Source organism: Pteronotus mesoamericanus, unplaced genomic scaffold (assembly GCF_021234165.1).
Source record: "Pteronotus mesoamericanus isolate MK-2021 breed Mesoamerican mustached bat unplaced genomic scaffold, CSHL_Meso_final scaffold_705, whole genome shotgun sequence".
NCBI lineage: Eukaryota > Metazoa > Chordata > Mammalia > Chiroptera > Mormoopidae > Pteronotus > Pteronotus mesoamericanus.
In genome coordinates, this window is record NW_026555326.1 from 6,682,680 (window position 1) to 6,703,859 (window position 21,180).

Genomic DNA, 21,180 nt, shown 5'->3' on the forward strand with positions numbered 1-21,180 from the left:
GGGCTGCTCCCCTGTCCCCTCTCTCATTCTCCTCTGCCAGTGCCCACACTCCAGCCTTGACACATGGTAAACGCACCCATCCAGAAACAACAGATTTTCCCAGAAAACACAGAAACATCTGCTGAAGGTGCTGACCAGGTTGCTTCAGCAGCACTTCCCTTGTCGGGGGAGGGCCAGACCGACCAGGGAGCCATGAAGTGGGGGGTCCAAGTGTGTCTCTGGAGGCTGCTGTGGGTGGTCCAACATCCTCGCCCCCACCCACCCTTCCCCAGAACTCCTCCAGGGCAGAGGCGCTCATCCTTGCCCAGCTAACTCTTAACTGCTTTGCTTCCTTTTTATTGTTTTGTTTTGTCGTGTTCCTGTTTGTTTGTGTTGCCGTTGGGCCTCGGGCTCCGGGTAGGATGAACTTTTAGACCTTCAGTTGCAAAGAAACCTAGAGTATTTGGATCAGCAGGTAGGCAGAGCTGGTGCTCCCTCGCCACCCCCTGCTCCTGTCCTGTCTCCTCGCTTCCTACCTCCTTTCCACCCCTCATCTTCCTTCCATTTGACAACCTTTGTTGGCACAACCAGGACACAACAAAGTGGCTTATATTTTGGTTTGCGCCTTCACACCCCTTCTCTTCAAAGCTCTTTAGGGCAGCTGGGAGTTTCATGGGGAAGAAAAGAATATAAATGACCACATGAATAATTAATGCCACCTCTTGTTTGTTCAGCCTGGATGGAAATGCCCCCAGGAGGCAGGCAGGAATTTGCATCTTTGCTGGAGAGAATAGCAGAGATGAGAGGGGGCTCCTTGCTTAGGCCTACAATTCTAGGATTTTATTCAGTACTAATCTGGGAAATTATCCTACCATACGCCACAGGTCCTTGTTAAACTCCACAATTTGTAAATTGAGGACTGCAGACCTGTCCTAGGATGATTTAAAAACTATGTTGATTCAGTATATTTGTTAGTTCCTCCACGCAGTTCTTTTGTCTACGTGGCTTATGTTTCCCTGAGAATTCACAGTGGTGGACCGAGGACTTAGTTTCAGCCCAGTTCCACAGACGAGTGTCCTGAAGAGGCAGTGATTGTTCTCACTGGAGGGAGGTGATTGGCTGCCTGGGCTCCCGGCTCCATGGCTCTACCCATTGGCTCCTGGGCTTCGTGGGGCTATAAAGGGGGTTGCAGCACTCAGTGAGTTGACCCAGTGAGGCCAGGGGTCAGCATACTGGGCATTTATCTGAGCACATACTCTTATGTTCAGATCTGTGCTACAAATCACAGGGGACTTGGCTATGCACACACTCCTATGGGAGCAGCCTGGGGCGGTCGTAAAAACAATAATGATAGTAATAATTATAGCAATGGCAGCAGCTACCATAATCGGGTGCTTCCTCCATGCTCCATGCTACTCTAAGCACTTTACAGAGTCTAACCCATTTAATCTTTATAAGCACCCTGCCAGGTGGGTACTTCAATTATCCCCATTTTATAACTAGTAAAATGAAAGCACAGAAAGGTTAGAAAACATGCTAAGGGCACACAACCAGTGCATGGCAGAACTTGGAATATGATTCCGAGTTTTTGACCTAGTGTACAGCTGAGGAAACATCTAATGTATGAAGAAACTGGAGTCAAACCTCATCAGGATGATTTTGTGCTCTCAAACTTGTAGAACGCGCCATAAATGTGACATCAGAGGATTTGGCTGTGACTTTTGGTGGTACTAGTCTCAGGCCAGGTGACCGGCATCTCACTGGGTCTCCGTGTCTTAGTGAGTTCATCCTTGTGATGACTTTGGGCACTGGAAGCATTGATACCTGTATTTTAATCAACAGGGGAGGCACCCAGCCCTCAGGATATTGCAGTTTAATTCCAGAAAGCAGCATGTGCTGTCCAGTGCATGTGGGCGTCCAGACTAGGATGCCAATCCCGAGCAGGCCTGGACACACTGACCCCCCACAGGAGCAGGCTGTGCTGTGCCAGGGAGGGGTGAGGAGCGGGGCTCTGTGCCCCTGGCCTTTGGGCAGGCCTTCCTCCCTGTGGCCCATCCACAATGCCTGGCTGGCCAATTAATTACTCAATTCAGACAGCAGTGCTTTTTCCTTGGGCTTCTGTCTCCTCAGATGGGTGGGGCCCTTAGACTGGGGGCTTCAGAAATAACCTCTTAGAGGATCTCCTCCTAGATAAATAGATAAATGGATATTCTAGATATATTTTTAAAAGATTTTATTTATTTATTTTTAGACAGAGGGGAAAGGAGGGAGAAAGAGAAAAGAGAAACATCAATGTGTGGCTGCCTCTCATGTGCCCCCTACTGGGGACCTGGCCCACAACCCAGGCATGTGCCCTGACTGGGAATTGAACTAGTGACCCTTTGGTTCTCAAGCTGGTGCTCAATCTACTGAGCCACACCAGCCGAGGCATGATATTCTAGATATTCTTAAAAGGCAGTTTTATATGATAAGAGTCCAGAACATAGAATTAGACGCTGCAGTTTTGTTCCAACTCTGCCATTTAAAAGGAATTTTTTTTTTAATATATCTTGAAAATATCACTTAGCTTCTCTGGGCCTTTGTTTTCTCAATTATAAAATGGACATGTGGAACCTGCCCTCTCTACCTCACACACTTGTTGGAAAACTCAAGCAAGAATGTATATGAAAGCATTTTGTCAGGCATTGACAACGAGTGGTAATTGCCGCTATGTTCATTCTATTGTTCTTTTTCTTTCTTCTAAAACTCAATTTAAAATATTAACCAAGCACCCTTACTATGTATAAGGCACTAGGCCAGGTGCTTTCTCACAAGATCTTTCTAACATTTTGGAGAGACCGAAGATGGGACACAGGCATTCTCCTAGAGACAGGACCCACATGATCCAAAAGATCCCCAAAGCCACGCCAGGGGCCAGGAGCAGGCCAGGGAGAGAAGAGGGAAAGAAGAGAAACTGCTTCTCTCCTTTATCACTTTAGATCCACTGGTTGGGGAAAGAAGGAGATCATTGGACGTTCAGAAAGAATCTGGGCCTCCCCGGCCCTCTCAAAGCCTGATATGTTGGTAGATCTGCCTTGTTTTCCACACACGCATACACCACACACAGGACACAAATATGACACACAGGCAGCAGACGGAAGCACACACACACAGGTACCCATAACACGGTAAACACAATCTCACACACACACAGGTGCCAAGAAGATAGGGGTCAATTTGAGTTCCAATCCTTACAGAAAATGTGGTTGATGTCAACTTTTAGCTATTTCACAAAGACTCAACCTCATAACTGCTCTTTGGAAAGCCTTTTAAATGACATTTTATGCCATAGAAAAATTTCCAACTAGGCTAACAAGGTAGAAAAATCAGATCCTAGGAAAGAAAGCCTTGTAAAAGGCCATAGACCCTGCAAATGGGAGTGGATGCGTACCCCTTGCCATCCACAGCGTATGGAACCAAGGCTGCACTTGAACTGCTGTCTGAATGGGACAAGGAAAACACATGTGGGTCCAATAAAGATTTGAAAGACAAGGGCAAAAAAATGTGGGGCCTCCTGAACCTGAACCCAGAAGACCTGCCCTAAGGTGGCCCTATCCTTTCCCTTTCTCACTTCTCCTTCCCAAAAAGCTTTTCTTGCACCGCCCTTTCTGCTACCTATTCCTGCAGATGAATTGAGTTAAAGGGACATAGCCAAGGATACTCCCTAATATGTTCACTTTTGGATACTGTCACACTGGAATCAGTGGGGGAAATGATGGCACTTCTGGTTGATTTGGTTGGCTTGTCCCCCCCATCTCCTTCCCTCCCTCCCTTCCACCCTCTTTCCCTCCCTCCCTTCCTCCCTCCCTCACCTTTCTTTCTATTTCTTTTTTATTTGGCAAAGTCTTTCCCCCCATGTTCCTAATGATCCTTGAAACATAAGATAATGTGTCGGGAGAGCAGTGTTCCAATATCTGGTGTCCCTTTAACATGGCTTGCTTGTTTTGGCCTCCTTATTTGCTCCCTAGCGTCATCCAAGATCGGCATGGATGCTACCAGCCCAGCTCTGGAAACCGTGTTTAGCAATCCTTTCTACTCTAGAGCCAAGAGGTGGGCAGGGATTGGGGAGAGAGACCTGTGCCTGTATGTTTGGGAAGGCCCATCCAAAGAGCAGGTCCCAGCTGTTCTTTTTCTGTTGTTCCATTCAGTTCAAATTTTGGGAGACTGGCCTTTGCAACTGCCCGTGTGGTCTTTGACCAAAGCAGTGTGAGAAATGAGAGCTGGGGCAAGGAGATGACGACCTTGGCCAATGTGGATGAGACCCATGATACTCAGGCACTCCGGGGAAGTGTCCTTGGGCTGGGGCCTCTTCAGAGCTGTGCGCTAGGGCACTGTGGCCTCCCAGCTTCCTTCTGTGGCCTTTCCTCAAGGGCAGCTTCAGTGCTGGTCCTGAGATGGAGTTCACAAAGGGAGAGCGACGGATAAGGCCAAGTAGAGGTTGCTGGAGTCCCCTAGAGGAGTTGCCCTTTTCTGTTTCCTGGAAAGCAAGCACAGGAGGGTGTGGGGAAGATATCTCTCTGTGAGCTTGAGTTTGAATCGTCCGTTCCTTCCTCTGCTGCAGATGAGTGAGAGTGAGACTCTCATCAGTATGGTGAACCGCATGGTGGAGAGCTCCTCCCCCAGGGCCCAGCTCTTCATGCAAGTAAGACCTCTGCCTGGCAGCATGGTCCCTGTCAACACCATTTCAGCTGCTTGTGCATGGTCGAGTCAGCCCGTCTGGGATGGGGCTTGCTCCGCCCAACCCACCCATTTGCCAGACTCATCTCCCAGGCACTGTCTGATCTCCCTCCTTTAATTCTACCATGTTTCCTCCATTCTTCGTGTTCATGGACAAACCCAAGGCTCATTTCCCAAACCATCAAAATAGCCAGCATCAACATCTCATGCCTGCCAGGGATCACAAATCTGCTTTTTCATTGTCTAGTCCTTCGATTTTATATTTGGTATCTTCTCCACAGACATTATTGGGGTTAAGGGCATGGGGGTGTGATATGTAACCATCCCATGCCAAAGGTGTGAAGAGTGTGCTGTGGCTACTGGATGTGTCATCAATGGTAGGGAGCATGTACTGGACCCAGAGACACTTCTGAATTTGTAGCAATTCTGGTTTAGGCACAATCCTTGTGACTGGCATTCAATCTGCTAGGTCAATAGTTCTCAAGCATTTGTAATGCTCATTCCATTCTCCCATGTCTCACTCTCAAAGGCAGCTGAAGGTTCACCGTTGTTCTCATGGTCATTGCCAACAGGCCATCCGGAGCTCGGCACCCTTGGAGTCCCTCTCAGCAGGAGATCCTAGAGCTTAGGGGAGGGGAGATACACAGCAGGAGCTGAGCGGCATCTCTGTCTCCATGGTCAGCCCAGGACAACTGGGGTGGGGCTGAGATTGGGCCATCCCAGGCTTCTCAGCCAGGGCACAGAGAATCATCTCAGCTCAGGGCCCCAGATGGAAGTTTCCAGAGGTGATGCACTGCAGTCTCTGGCAAAAACGCAGCAAAGATTGTCACTTTCCCGCCTCCACAAGCCCTTCTGTCCCCTGCTGCAGTAACCGCCTCATGTTCCTGCAGGTCCCTCCGTACCCAGAAGTGTTCCGGGACAGCCTCCACACCTACAAGTTAAACGAGCAAGATACAGATGTAAGAGCAGCTCTCCTGCTCCCTCTGTGCACTCCAGCCCCTCCCGCTGCTGTCCTTGTTCTCGAGCTCCTCCAGGGGCTTCTCCTGCACCTGTGCCTCTCCTTCTCACGGCTCTTCATATGTTTGATCCACGTCCTTTCTCACTGCAAACAACATTCTGCCTGTCTGTCCTCATCCCCCTTTTCTTACTCTTCCCACTCATCCCTGCCTCCTGCGCTGTATGTGTCCTCATTGAGCTCTAGGACCCTTATCTCCACCAGTGCGATCTGCTTATTGCAGGAACACAGGTTTTGTCAGATCAGTCTAGTTCCTAGATAACTGGAAAGAAGAACAAAGCCACGCCCCGGCCCTCGGGGAGCTTCAGGGTAGCGGCAGACACTAGGTGGCAGCCTATGGTGCATATGCTGAGCAGCCGACAGTAGGTTCTGCGGGAGGGAGGGTGAGGTGGTGAGAACTTGTGGGCTGGTAAAGCCAGGGACAAAACAGGTAGCATGTGAGCTCACCTTGAACTATCGGCCTGGAGGGCAAGATCTGGTTCAGTTGAAAGGAGCCCCAGGGTGTTTGAAGACTGGCATGGATAAAGGTGTGCGCGGAGGAAAGCACGAGTCTTTCCCCAAGAGAAGTTTGGCCTGACCAGCCCCCTCCCCATCACCACTGGCCTTGCCTGGGCAGCAAACCTGCCCAGCAGGCCCAGGAGAGGTTCCATCTAGGCAAGGACCAGATCTCTGAGGGACCGTCAGCCATCCTGAGACTCTGGGCAGGGGGTGGGGGCTGGGGAGGAGGGGAGGACAGGTCATGTGGGACCGGAACCAGTTTCCGCTGTTCACTGGTTTTCTGAGACTGTGGTTCAAACACCCACCCTGCCTACCCCTGAGTCCATGCCCACCTGGGAGGCCTGGGAGGCCAGGCCACATTATCTCCCCAACTCTCACGAATTGGAAGCCCTAGGAGGACAGGAGGACAGGAGCTTAATGTCTGGCTTTCAACCTCTCTTCTCTCAAGCTGACTCACTTCCTCAGAGAATAAACATGCCTCCTTTCCAGTGGGTACTTGGGAGTCTGCCAAGGTAAAGACCACCTTCCTGTTCCCAGGAGTTTTCAAAGTCAAGGTGAAGGGCTAGGGTTTCTCAGCAGGGGAAAGGAGGCGGTATCCAGAGGCCGGGCCCTGCCAACCCAAGTCTCAGGTCCCCATCAAACTGTGTCCTTCACCCCCTTCTCTCTCCCTCCCTGTGCCCCACTCCTTCGGGACCCCAGAAGTTGCTGGGCAAGTTGTGTGAGCAGAACAAGGTGGTGAGGGAGCAGGACCGGCTGGTGCAGCAGCTCCGTGCTGAGAAGGTGAGAGCCTGGGGCAGTCTTTGAGGGGGAAGGTGGGGGACTGGCATGGAGAAGGCATGGGCTGCTATCTCCACCCTGACTAAACGGACAGAGCTCTGCCTTCTTTGAGCTTCTGTCCTGCGCTTAATCAGGCCTGAAGCTCTCCCAGGGAACCCCAGGCAGCGTGAGGACAACCTCCACTACTCTGACTGGCTGAACCCCTAGGGCTCAGGCCTGTGCTGCTAACAGTCCCACAGAGGAGATCTCAGGGCTGCTCCTAGCTGTTCACCCTGCCTTTCTCCAGGAGAGCCTGGAAAGTGCCTTGATGGGAACCCACCAGGAGCTGGAGATGTTCGGAAGCCAGCCTGCTTACCCAGAGAAGCTGCTGCACAAGAAGGAGTCGCTGCAGAACCAGCTCATCCACATCCGGGTGGAGCTGTCTCAGGCCACAACGGTAACCCGACTGCAGGGTCTGCATCTGCCAGGAGAGCCTCCCTGCCAGGGAGTGCTCCCCTAATCCAGTTCTCCTTGGAGGGCCAGAGCAGGGTGCTTCCCCAGGAGGGACAGAAAAAACAAAGGCTTTGACACTGCCTTGCAAAGAGGTAGCCAGTACACCAGCCTGCTTGTTCCATAGTCTCCGTGAACACTGGTGAATTTCCTACCTACTATAACTGCATCAGGATTTGTTCAGGATGGCATGGAATCGGGGCCACTTGCTTCCTTGGCTGCTCTAATACCTTTGCTGCCCACCTCTGTCTTCTCTCCTGGAGGCCCAGGCCACCGGCCGCAATGCTGCTGTCCTGGTCATGTCCTGGTGGGCACAGGGGAGGCCCTCCAGGACTGATGGCCTGGATAATACCTCTAGGGACAGCAGCCAAAGCCCTAGGAAAGCATGGCCCAGAATGGAGAGCGAACCTTCAGAGAACAAACCCCTTCCCTCCGCCTCCTTTCCTTTTGTCTCCCACTTTCACTTGCCCAGCCTCAGAAGGCAAGAGGGTGAAGGAGCGATGTTTCCCACTGCGGCCTATCCACATATCTGGAAGGAATGCCATTCCCTCTTGACTTCAGTTTGCAGCAGGGTGGGCTGTGGCACCTCTCCTAAGGCTGGTATTTGGCTGTCATTAGAATGTCTCAACCCTGTGCACCTTCTTCCTGGCCCTGTGTGCCCCGCTCCCAGACCTGCCAGGTGGCAGGCACGCTGGCCCCAAGCCCAACAGCAGAGTGAGGAGAAACGTAGGCACTGGCCGCTGTCTCAGTGAACCCTACCCCATACAGGCCCTGACCAACAGCACCGCGGAGTATGAGAGCCTTGAGTCGGAGGTCTCTGCCCTGCACGACGACCTCTGGGAACAGCTCAGTTTGGGCAACCAGGTGAAGAGGGCCCCGGACAGGTGGGGGTTGGCACAGACTTTTGGGTCCCTGCCCTTTTGGCCAAAAGAGACCAAAGTGGCTTCCTTTCTTGCTTTAGAGATTTCAGATTTAAGATGAGGAATTGGTTCTAAGACATAAGCTAAGTTCAGGGCCACTTAAAGCAGATACTAAATTTTAGGATGAGAATAATGTGGGATTCTTCATTTCCACAAAATCACAGGGGATGGAGTCAAGCAGACACATAGGAGCTTCAGTTAGACGTCAGGTGTTTCATGACTGGAAGAATTTAACAGACATACAAATACAAGATAAACATAAATTTCTCATGCCATCAGAAGAGTAGGCAGCACGGAAGTGCTGCGCTCGGGCGTTTTAAGATAGGAGGAGGCTTTCCTTTCTGGGACTAGTTAGAAACACTCTGGAGGCAGCAGGTTGGATACATTCCCTTGGGCATCTTGTCCTTTGCCTCCCCCGTCTTTTCTCCACCCCGCACACACACCCCCTGCTGCTCCTCTGGCTAGCTTTGCAAGCTGTGTTTCTCTGGGGCAGGGAGAACCCTAGTTTGCCCTCTTTTCCTCTTGTTTCCCTCCTGGCAACAAAACTTTCCACACCAGCCTTGCAGCTGGTGAGGTGGGGTAAGGTGAAAGCCCTGCTGGTCCAGAAGACCCAAACGTCACCATGGTCTGTGGGTGGATTTCAGGAGGGAAGAGAGTATTGTGATCAAGAGCACCGGCTCTTGGAACAAAAAGACCCCGGTACAGATACTGGTGTCACAACAGACAGTTGGACCTGAGACCCTTCGTCTCTGAAGCAGGGACAGCTGCCACCCTCACTTCATAGAGTTGTGCAGCTGAAATGGGTTAGTCAAAGCACTTAACACAGTGCCTGTTATGGTGGAGCTAAATAAGTGGTGGCTATTAGTTTTCAAAGAGTGGGTGCTGTAATTGAATATAATTCATGAGTATTTAGGTACATGTTGGGCGTGGGTATTACAAAAGAGTGGTTTGGATATAAAGAAAAACAGGAAACTGGGATCTCTCACCCCTGGAAAATAGGCTACCATAAAATGTCCATCTACAGAGGTCTTCACTCCAAGACCACCCTGGTCTCCCCCGGAGAGGCTCTGAGCAGCGGGCCTTTACTCTCTTTTGGCTCCGAGTCCTCAGGTTTACCTCAAGGGGCTCTGTCCTGTGATGACAGGTCCTCTCCTCTGGCGTTTTATAGAGGCTGGGGAGGCAGAGGCTGCCCGTGAGAAAGATGAATGTGCTGCAGGGGGGGGTGTGTGTGCACGTGCTGGATGTGTGTGGATTTACACGCATTTGCATGCACAGGGCTCCTGTCTACTCCTGGTTAAGGGATGCAGGGGAAGGGCTGGAACACTCCTCTTTGGAACAGCCACTTCCTTTGACCCGCTCTGTGGCTGTTTCAGAACGAGGTGCTCAACCGGCAGATCCAGAGGGAGATCTGGAGGATCCAGGATGTGATGGAGGGGCTCAGGAAGAATAACCCGTCTCGGGGCACAGATACGGCCAAGCACAGAGGTGGGCGCCTCCCCTGCCAGCCTCTTGGGCTTCTGGCTTTACCAGAAACACTCCAGGGCTCAGAACCAGTCAGAGCCTCGTCAGGGCTCCAGAACCTTCACCTGGGCCCTGGGACAGTGGGTGGGACTCCCTTACCCCTCGCCCCGGAATAGACCAGATATACCACTCAGAGGTGCCGTTGACCCCGATACACTAGATTCCTCCCCAGAAAAGGTCAAAGAGCACCCGGGCTTCTCTAGCCACTAAGCCTATAGGCCCCTTGGTGGTCTGAGGCCTCTACCTTGGTGCCTTCCTTCAGCCTTGGGTGCTTTGGAAGGTGCAGGGGAAGTGTTCTTCCATCGTCTTCCCCTGTGCAGTCATTTCCCCAGCCTGCGAGCCAGCCCTTATAGGAAGTCCCTTTGGCCAGCCTGGGTGGCCCCGAGACACTAAATGCCTCCTCTCAGGTCCTTGGATCCTCCCCTGCCTCCTTGACTACCTAGCCCATCCATCCTCCAGGCCACCCTCCTACCTCTTCCCCTCATCTTTTCCTCTTGTTTTCCCCCAGGAGGACTTGGCCCCTCGGCCACCTACAGCTCCAACAGCCCCGCCAGCCCTCTCAGCTCCGCCAGCCTCACCAGCCCCCTGAGCCCCTTTTCACTGGTGTCTGGCTCTCAAGGGTCCCCCACCAAGTCTGGGTCCAATGAGGTAAGCTGACAAATGGAGTAGAAGGTAGTTGGGGGAGGGGGAACCAGGGCCTTGTCTGCCTGAAACTACACAAATTCTCTGCCCATCTCTTCCCCAGAGGCCTCCAGCCCTAGCGCTTCAGTGTTCTGTCTGAGGTAGCCATTCTCACCTCCAGCGTGACCTTCCCTCTAGATTTCTCCTTTACCTGCTCTCATCTTCATCTGCCATCTCTAGCTTTTTGTCAGGGAAGTCTCTTCCAGAGCACCAGGATAGGCAGCAAAGATACCGGACGCTTTATAGGAATTTAAGTCCAAGATTGCTCCAACGGGTGAGAGGGCTGAGGGCAGGTGTGGGGAACAGTCTCCTAGTCAGTCAGTTGGCAAGTGTTCACAGAGGCCCTACTGTGGAAGAGGGATGGCAGGACCCCCTCAGAAAGACACCCATGCATCCCAAGGCCTTCCCTCAGGGAGCCCAGCGTCCAGCGGGGACCAAGACCAATGTACAGTAAACAACCAGCCTCAGGAATGTGGCGATGTGTGTTTCAATACTGAGCCACGTGGTTCAGACCATAAATGCTCTGATCTTCCAAAGAGAGGGTGGAACTTGAGCTGGGCCCTGGAGCATTGGGACAGGTAGAGGAACGAGCCGTTGCCCGAGATGGTGGAGGAAGCCCAGGCACAGGGGGACGGGGCCGGTGTGATGGTGAAGCAATGAGGAGAGAGCTTGGAGAAAAACTGGGGAGCGATGGGGGAGGGTGCACAGGGGGGCGCTCAGTGGAGGAGAGCCGGGAAGGCCAGGCAGAGAGTTAGCTCCGCAGTTGGAGCTCCGTCCAGGCCACAGGTGGGAGTCTGGTGGTCCAGGGCCCCCCAGGTCTCAGTGATGTTGTCTGCCTCTGCTAACACTCTTTTCTCCTGCTCTCACAGTGGCTGCCCTTGCTCCTCCTAATGCTCTGGCTTCTCTCTGCCTCAGGAGCCCGGCCCACCGCGGCCCCCCCTCCCCAAAGCCTACGTCCCCCTGGAGTCTCCTCCCACCGTGCCTCCACTCCCTAGCGAGAGCCACTTCTGGCCATACCCCAACTCCCCTTCCTGGCACTGCGGTGGCGAGACAGCCAGGGGTCAGGTACCCAGCACCCTTGGGTCCTGGAGGGCGGGGGTGGAGGGAACGGGACGAAAGGCCAGGCGAGGGGGCAAGGCAGGACACTGAATCGTTTCCCCATTCCAGTACTAACTTTCCTGCACCTGAGTTTCTTCTGGGCCCTGTCTAGTTGGACTCTGGACTAAGGAAAGGATGATTGAGACCCTCACACAAGCCCTCTTTCCCCTTTTTGCTTTCTGTGGACAATGGGGAAATGAGTCGCTTCTCTACCCCATGCCCAGGCTGCTGGGGGCCCTGGCTCTGGATGGTAGTATGACCCCCTCCCTACTGGCGTGACCAGCCTATGGGAATCGAGAGACCACCCCACACACACACACACACTGGTGTCGCCCCAGGGCCCAGTCCTCCCATGCTCTTTCTGTCTCCGCCTTGCCGGTGTCCTCTCTGAGTCTTACCAGCCCCTGCAGTGTAAGGATGCAGGCCCCTTTCTCCCCTGTTCTGGCCCCTTCTATCGCCTGGATCCCTAGTGAAGATCCAGGAGGGGTGTGCAGTTAGGCTTGGAAGAGGCTGCACGGTGAGCAGACTGAGTCCTGTGCCTAAAGTTGGTAAACTCATATTCTCATCTCAGCTACTGGTATGTGCATAACCCTGAGGGTCTGCCCAGCGAGGTGGGCAGAGCAGGTAACGGCACCTCTGTTTCCCAGATGAAGGAAGGTGGTAGGACTTGCCTGTGCTCTCTAGCTGGGTGCGAGCGGAGGTTCCTGACCTTTGGCCTAGGCTTCTTTCTCTGTGTTTCTCACCGAGACTTAGATTTTTTGACTGCACACTGGAAGGGAAGGGATGGGGGTGCGAGGTCCTTTCTAGTGTCATGATTCTGTGAGCTACAAGCTAAGTGCCCCTTTCCCGCCCCCAGAATCCTGATACAAAAGCTCACCTGGTCCTTTTGCTCAAGTCTTAGGTAGGGGGCTGACAGAATCCTCTGAGATCCTTGGCCTTGTAGCTCCCCTCCTTTCTGGCTCACAGAAAGTCTGTACTTCTTGGTGCTTGCTAAGGGGACCCATCAGGTTGGGGGTCCTCCTGGAGGCTTGAGCCCTCATGCCCAAGAGGGCCTTGCTTTGGCCAGCCTCACGCCTCCTTGCTCCTTGCATAGCTGGCATACACAGAGTGTCCCTGTCCCTATTGTTTTCAAGGGTTTGTATACCAGCCATCGCTAAACAGAGAACTATCACTGGAGGCTTAATTCCTGGCAGCCACTGTAGCATCCAACATCTTCTCATTCTTTCTTCCCAGCCCAAGGCCAGCTATGAGCCAAGCAAAAGAGAGCCCCACCAGACACTACCCCTGGACACCTCGAGAGACATCAGCCTTGTGCCTACCAGGCAAGAGGTGGAGGTAGAGAAGCAGGCAGCTCTCAACAAAGGTACTTCCTGACCCATCTTCCCCTAGAAGTAAGGCTGAGGGTCAGGGAGGAGCCCAGGGAGGAGCCCAGGGAGGTGCACACTCACTCCCAAAGAGAGCGCTTACCTGCCCAGGCCTTTCCTCTCCATGGGGGCAAGACCAAGCCCCTCTGAGAAGCAGCACCGCCCCCCCCCTCCCCGCTGCCCCCTCTCTCTGCCTTCCTCTCTCCATGAGGCCTGCTGGCTGCTCTGTCTCCCTGCAGTTGGCATCGTGCCCCCACGGACGAAGTCACCCACCGATGAAGACGTGCCCCCGTCAACGGTGGTGAGGAGGAATGCTAACAGGCTCACTAATGGACTCTCCGCCCAGGTGAGTGCACACCTGCGGGCCCTGGGAGCACGGGTGGGCCTGAGCCAGGCCAGCAGCCCTGGGGCCTCTGTGGGTCCGCCCGCCTGTCACCACTGTTCAAGAAACCCGGGGCTGGAGGCGGAAGGCAGAACCAGCAGGCGGAGAGCAGCAGCCCCACCGGAGGAGGGCTTCTTCAAGGAAACCCGTCAAGGGACAAGGGATGTGTGTACCACAAAGATAAAAAAAAAAAAAAAATGAACAAAATTATGATGCTGTGCGAGTAAGAAATACAAATGCAGCAAAAACCGGTGGGCAGAGTCCCCTGTGCTGCCCAGCGCAGTGTGTGAGTGCCCTGGGGCTGCCAGGAAATGAGCAAAGCACCACACACCTGGGAGCTTAAAACAACGCAAGTTTTCATGCTCTCGCAGTCACAGTCGTGGAGGCCAGAAGCCTGCGGACCGGGTGGTGGCAGGGTTGGCGCCTTCTGCAGGCTGTGAGGGGAACCCGCGCGCCTCTCCTCGAGCTCATGGTTATTGCCAGCGGCCCTGGCAGTATTCGCTGACTTGTGGGCATGTCCCTCCAATCTCCGCCTCCACCTTCACATCGCCTATTCCATGTGTCTTCTTGTCTCCCATAAGGATGCCCATTATTGGTTTCAGTGTCCACCCTGTTTCAGGATGATCTCATCTTGGGATCCTTAACTTAATTACACCTGCAAAGACCCTATTTCCTAATAAGGTCACATTCACGGGTATTGGGGTCAGGACTTGGACATATCTTTTGGGGACCACTACTCAATTTACTACAGGCAAGCTTCCAAGAGAAGGAAAACTTCAAGGGACTAGGGCAGATGGAAAAGCTAGGTGCAGGATGTGGCACCTGTCAGAGCCCCGTCTCCCACTGCAGCAGGAGCGCCCCAAGAGCGCTGTGTTCCCTGGCGAGGGCAAGGTCAAAATGAGCGTGGAGGAGCAGATTGACCGCATGCGGCGGCACCAGAGCGGCTCCATGAAGGAGAAGCGGAGAAGCCTGCAGCTCCCAGCCAGCCCGGCCCCCGACCCCAGCCCCCGGCCAGCCTACAAAGTAGTAAGTCCTCCTGGCCACCCACAGGCCTGACATCTGCCAACGCTGCCCACTCCCGGGATGTGGCCAGCCTGGGCTTCAGTCGTCAGGCATGGGCTGGGGCTTAGAAAGGGAGGGGACAAGGGAAGACCCAAGCTGGGCACCTAGGAGAACTAGCGAGGCTTCTGCCCACTGGAAAGAGATTACAATAACTATTTACTTTTCTGTGTTTAAAGAAAGATAAATTCACAAAAAGAATGCCTTGATTGCTTTGGTTGAAACAAATTATATAAAATTCAGTTAACAAAGGATAGTACCATATCTAGCACCCAGAAGTAGCCGTCACTTACAGGCCTCTCTAGAGCACTTTCTACGTGCTTAGCGTTGGGCCAAGTATACCGAAGACAACCTGAGTAGCTCAGCACTGCATGGCACAGTACAGCTCACAAATCCTTGTCGTGTTACCTCATTTAGTCCTTCCAACAACTCTAGGTTAGGAATTATTATCCCTATTTTAGAGATGGGGAAACAAAGTCACGAGAAATTAAGGAAGTCCTAGGCCACACAGCCATTAAGTGCAAAGCTGGGGGAGCCAAGCCATCTCCCTAATTTTTCTTTTTTAGTACATATCTAAAATATGGAAAAATTATGACTCATAAATCCTGACCTCAGTTTACATTCTAGTTAGTGACTTGGAACTACTATCATTGAAATGATTAGATTAGAGATTAATGAAAGATACACTGAATCAACTGCACAGAATAATCTGTCACAGGAAGTAAACCAAGGGCCCAGCAGGGCGGGAAGTGGCAAGTGCTGGTGAGAGACATTGGTGGGATTCCTACCCCCGTCCCTGTCCCTCACCGGGGGGCAGGCTTTGGACAGGCGGCGCGGAAGGGTAGCTCTGCAGTGGGGGTGGTGGGGTGGCAGCCAGACCGGGCGTGCTGGGTGGGGACAGCCAGGGCACAGCACGGTTAGGGCTCCTGGAGGGCCAGTGGCAGTGCAGGTGCCCGTGTCCCCCAGGTGCGCCGTCACCGCAGCGTCCATGAAGTGGACATCTCCAACCTAGAGGCGGCCCTGCGGGCAGAGGAGCCTGGCGGGCAGGCCTACGAGACGCCCAGGGAGGAGATTGCCCGGCTCCGCAAGATGGAGCTAGAGCCCCAGCACTATGACGTGGACATCAATAAGGAGGTGAGCAGAGTCCAGGGGCACGGGGTCGGGGGTGGGGCAGAAGCCCTGGGAGGGAGGAAGGCGATGACTTTGGTCCCTCCACAGCTCTCCACCCCAGACAAAGTCCTCATCCCTGAGCGGTACATCGACCTGGAGCCTGACACTCCCCTGAGCCCTGAGGAGTTGAAGGAGAAGCAGAAGAAGGTGGAGAGGATCAAGACGCTCATTGCCAAGTCCAGGTAACAGGCCTCAGTGAACCTCTACTTCTTCTGCTCACCTGGCACCTAGGACACCTGGGGCGCAGGTGCCACTGACTCCAGCCCATGTCACTGGGGACCCTGAGCCTCCCCAGGGTGGAGCAAATGGAGGCCGTGGCTCAGGGCAGTGAAGCCGCCCTTGGGTGCCCAAAGGACCACTGGGCTCAAGCACACACTCTCATCAAGGCAAACTGACGGGTTGCCCTCTGCTGACTTCTTCTCCCCTTCAAGGCAGCCCTAAATGTTCGCTTGAACCTTCTATTCGTTTTAAAACATTGTGCATAGAGGTCCCAACATGTGTTTTGCCAGGTACCACTCACCCCAGGGGACAGCCTTGTTGGGGACCGGAGCCTACAACGCCCTTGCCCCCCCGGCCCCGCCAACCTCAGTCCACAGGTTCCCCCCAAAAGCCAACTGGACCATCCTGCCCCCTCCACCATGTCTGTGTGTCTGTGCCTCTTCAGTATGCAGAACGTGGTGCCTGTCGGCGAGGGGGACCTTGTGGACGTGCCCCAGGACTCAGAGAGCCAGCTGCAGGAGCAGGAGAAGCGGATTGAAATCTCCTGTGCCCTGGCGACCGAGGCCTCCCGCAGGGGCCGCATGCTGTCTGGTGAGAGGGGCTGGACCTCGCTCCGCCAGGGAGAACGGCTGACCATGCATAGGGGGCGCTATGAGGGGTCAGAGAGAGAGAGGAACAGGGCAAGGCAGATGTTCCTCAAGGTTAGGACGAGCATCTGTTGAGCACCAGGCACTGTGCTAGGCTCAGGGTGCACAGGGGCCAGAGTCGCTGATGGGCAGGAGCTCAGAGCCGTGGTGACTCTCCTCGGCCCTGTATGGATGAATGGCCGAGGCCATGAGGGGAGCATCGTGAGCCATTCTGCCTGGGCAGGTTGGAGAAGGCACAGAGAAAGGTGGTAACTGGCTTGATTGGTGCGAGGGTCAGGTATTCCAGGGTATCTTTCACTTCCCATTCTTGCTCCATGCGGAGAGGAAGAATAAGAGAAGACAGTGCAGGTAACCAGGAGCCAGGAGTGACATGATCGCCCCTTTGGCTACTGACCCCAACCCACTTTTCTGCTAAGAAATGATGGTCTGAGGAACTGACTTCACACTGTTACAAAGGGCAGCAGGTCCCAAATGGACCCCATGAGGTTAAAGTCAACAGGACTAATATCTACTCAGCCAGAGTCGTCATCGCCCGGAGTAGATCAGAGTGTAATTAGCAAGGATGAAATGCATGAAGGTGGGAAGAATTCAAGAGATTCTGTATGAACGAGAGCATGAAAGGTAGAGGACAGACAGTGGTTAAGTCATGAAGATTGGGAGGTGAAATACTTTCTCCCCATCAAAACACGGTGTTGAGGATGGAGAGGGAGGGCTTCGAAGGCTATTCAAGAAGGACGCCTTGAAAGGATGCCAGGTTGGATAACTTTGGTTGAGGAAGGAGAGACGGGGTGCTGGCCACAGGTACAGCAGCTTGGCTGAGAGCTGGGCCACAGGTAGGTAAGGATGGCGGCCAGGAGCTCCGGGGGCGGTGGTGTTTCATGATGGTGATTAAGAGGGTTCGACTTCTGGCTCTCTGAGGCTCCAGCTCCTCATCTGTAAAATTCAAATCAAAATGCCTGTCTGGTAGTGTGAGGAATGGACACAGTGTGTGCTAAGCACCTAGCACAGTGCCAGGCACTCAGTAAGTGCTCGGACAAGGGCAGCCGGCGGTAGCAGCGGTGGTGCTGGGTGGCAGTGGTAGCACAGTTGAGCAGCAATAGCTGATGTAGAAATAGGAACTCTTTGTGCTTTTTCTAGCTATTTTAAATATGGATATTTTCAGAAAACCAGAGGGTTTCAGGCTACAACGAAGGGGATTTAAAGTAAGCTTTAGGGAAGAACCTATCGGCACGTAGGTTATAATGGACATTAGATGGTGGCCAGGGAAGCCCCTGGAGCTGTATCAGAAAGAGGCTGTCAGCAGGCCGGGGGGTGGGAGCAGGAGAAGGATGGGCTTCAGAGGGCCCCACCCTGGAGCCAAAAGGCAGCAGAACCAGTTCAACTGCAAGGAGGCCTCTGTCAAATGTCTCTGTAGTTTAGCTGTAAAACAAACTTGAACCCTGCAAAGATCAAATTCCACACGCTCTGGGCAAAAGGGAACTTCCTGTTTCAAGGGTTAGCGCGTACAAGACTGTTTTTAATACTTCCTCTGCCCTGCCCCAGCTCCTGGCTCTGTCTACTACAATTCCCCAGCCAGAAGTTCCACGAAAATAAAACCCACCTGGCCTATCAGATTCCCCTTCCCTGTGGACCAGCTTCCATGTCAGGGTCTGTGCACTGAAAGCAAACGGTCACCTGACTTTTGCCCAAACCCTAATTATTTAAAAAATGGCTGTGGCAGGGCCAGACCTCAGACTTGGCCCACTGTCCCCACCGTCCCCACCGTGCATGGTCTGTGGCCCAGGTTCCCAGAGCTGCAGATCTGCCAGGCACAGTGGAGACCATTCCTGGGCACACACAGTGGGGGGCGCAGGTGCATGCTGGGGACTGTGTGCATGGGGGTGCTGGGCATGGGTCGTGAGGACCGTGCAGCAGACAGGCTGCAGAGTTCGTACCCAAGCGTGGGTGTGTGGCACGGACGGTGTGGTCAGCAACGAGTGCCGCAGCATTTGGTAGTAACACCGGGTGTGAGCAGACTCAGTTATGTAGTATATGGGAAGACGTGGCAGTTTTCAGTTTGTATATATGGCACGAGGTCATGTGCAGTGCCTGTATCGCTGATGTTTGTAGACACACATGTATTTGTATGTATTCAAGTGTGTGGTGTATGGCGGAGGGAATATTTGAGTACAAATATAGGAGTATGTATGTCTGTGTGTATATGTGTGCAAAATGTCTATGGGTGTTGTGTGGCGATCCATTATTTATGAGTACGGGTGGTATTTCATAAGCTGCTGGAGCGTGGATATATGTGTATGTGGGGGTACAGTACAAGGGTGGCGGTAGTGTTTATAAATGCACGTGTTCGTGTGTGATCGGCTTTGTTTGTAGTATGTTTGTTTGTGTATGTGTTATGTAGGGTGTATATATTGCAATATCTGAGAATATCTGTGCAGTTTGAGGGAGAGCACGGTCTCATGAATGTGTGTGTGGCTGATTAATTATATTACATCTGTCCAGTACATACCTGATACATATATGAATTTTAATTATGTCAATGGATGTATTTCTAATAATATATATTTAGTACTTTTCTGCCTTCTTAAATAGGTTATCTTTAATATAACCAATCTTGCTTGCTCTGACTCCTTTAGTATCATTATAAATATCTTTATTTTGCATACCTCTGTTGAAGGGATGCCCTTATGGACTAAAATTTGTTCAGATCTGTTTGTGGCTAGTTAAATGCTCCCAAACTGTTACACTTTTAAAGTTATTATGTTTACTTTTTACAAAAGATTTTCTGTCTTCAGTGGAGCCTTCCTATGAATGTCAGTGGGCCTCTCAATTCCTTTCTCTCTGCAAATATTCTTGCTTTTATTTTCCCATGGGCTAGAAACACAGCCAGTCAACACCTATTAGAACCATGTATAAATAAGGGTAACTGGACTCCAAGGAGCTCTTCTATGAATGAATTTTATAAGAGCTTCACTGCATGTACATTGTAACTTCTATCTGGCTTCCTTGAGATAGTCCTGTCTTATTTAGCATTTGTGTTTTTGACTATTTTGGAAGCTGAGGTTGTCAGATAACTAACCGCCATGACACAGACATGCACAGGAAAGTGTTTCAAAAGCACTTGTGATGTATTTGTATGTCAATTTATAGGTGTGCCGGGCCATGTGAAGTGCACAAACACACACATATCTGAGTTGTGTGCAATAAGTAAAGACACAGTTTTGCTGGATCCCATGCACAAAGTCTGTATTGTGTGTGGGCAGACACGACTTCCTGCTCATGAGAGAGCTGCGTGTCTTTGCCACACATGTGGGTGTGTGTACATATGTGATGGGCGGTGCACCGGCCCTTCCTGTTCGGCAGAGGGCAGGGAAGGGGGGGAGGTCCAGGGCGAGGTGGGGAGGGAGGTGAGCAGGAAGTTCGATGCCAGGACCCCTCTCCTGGAGTAAGCATGCATGGCCCTGGCTGCGGCCTGGTTCTTCTCTGAGCCCGAATGAGGACCCTTCTCCGTACCCCTCCTGCCTCATAGCTGGGCTGAGGGCGCCCAGGGACCCAGGATTGCGTAGAGCTGGTCCCTGACAATACAGCTTCTGTCTCATTGTTCTCAACATGGAAATGTAATGATAACAGAGTAAAATCTCAGTAATTCAAAGTCACCACTTTAAGGCTTGTAATGATTTGTCCAGGGTGGATGGAAGTGTGCCCCACCTGGGCGGATGCCAGGGGTCTTGAGTGACAGCAGGGCACACGTATCTGAGCCCTTGAGCCAAACAAACCGTTAGCAGAACTCACTTTCAGCCTCTTAGAAGGCTCCATTTTAACGGAATTGATTAACATGGTGATCACTTTACTTTGATCTACTCATAAATGGGGGCCTGATGATTTGGCTTAGTGTGATTTTACTGTACTGTTCATCATTATCATAGCAATATCACCGTAGATAAGGTGCCAGCCCCCACTCTAGCTGCACAATAGTGGAGAGGTGTGCAAACCTCCCATTGTCCCGAAGGGCGGGGAGCCTGAGGTCCAGAGAGGCCGGGCCTAATCCACAGCCGCAGTCACACTGGCTCTCAGCAGAGCCTGGATCGGCCAGGTCTCCCCTGGGGTCCCATGCTCTCCCCCACAGCAACTGGAACAAGGCCAGCTCTGCCTCAGCTTGAGCAGGTCCCCAGGCTCAGCTCTCCTCTCTGCTTGCCTCCTGCCCTGCTCCCCGCCCACCTGGAGCAGGGCCTCGCCTGCTCACTGCCCCCACCCCCCCACCCCGATTCACTTCCCTGTTCATTTCTGTTTCCAGTGCAATGTGCCACCCCAAGCCCTCCCACCTCCCCTGCTTCCCCGACTTCACCAGCCAACCCCCTATCGTCTGAATCCCCACGGGGCACCGACAGCAGCCATACCATGCAGGTCTGAGCTCTGACGTAAGCACTTTTCTACTGTGTTTCATCCACCCCAGGGAGTGGGAGCCCTGCCCTCACCCCCCTGAGCCATCTGCACCGTCTCATTCCGGCATGGCTTCCCCCCCAGCCCCAGTGCCCTGCTGCTGTTTCCCCGCCATCCCTCTGCCTGAGCCCCCGTGTCCCTGTGCGGTGCTGGACGAGGGCCGGCTGGCAGGGCTGCTGCTTGGATGCCGCGACGCCAACAGGCTTTG

The 21,180-nt window shown here is 53.0% G+C and overlaps 1 protein-coding gene across 4 annotated transcripts in view; it reads left to right on the forward strand.

Moving 5' to 3' along the window:
- Positions 1–21,180, forward strand: part of PLEKHA6 (pleckstrin homology domain containing A6) — a 133,845-nt gene that overhangs the window by 108,431 nt on the left and 4,234 nt on the right. For all 4 annotated transcript variants that reach the window (XM_054563442.1, XM_054563443.1, XM_054563446.1 and 1 more), the window contains 13 exons: positions 5,586–5,654; positions 6,908–6,988; positions 7,272–7,421; positions 8,243–8,338; positions 9,768–9,879; positions 10,424–10,563; positions 12,928–13,057; positions 13,298–13,404; positions 14,290–14,466; positions 15,466–15,633; positions 15,718–15,851; positions 16,334–16,479; positions 20,827–20,950. In XM_054563442.1, coding sequence (XP_054419417.1) covers positions 5,586–5,654; positions 6,908–6,988; positions 7,272–7,421; positions 8,243–8,338; positions 9,768–9,879; positions 10,424–10,563; positions 12,928–13,057; positions 13,298–13,404; positions 14,290–14,466; positions 15,466–15,633; positions 15,718–15,851; positions 16,334–16,479; positions 20,827–20,942 — 1,626 coding nt within the window. In that variant the 3' untranslated portion in view covers positions 20,943–20,950. The remainder of the gene's footprint in view (positions 1–5,585; positions 5,655–6,907; positions 6,989–7,271; positions 7,422–8,242; positions 8,339–9,767; positions 9,880–10,423; positions 10,564–12,927; positions 13,058–13,297; positions 13,405–14,289; positions 14,467–15,465; positions 15,634–15,717; positions 15,852–16,333; positions 16,480–20,826; positions 20,951–21,180) is intronic.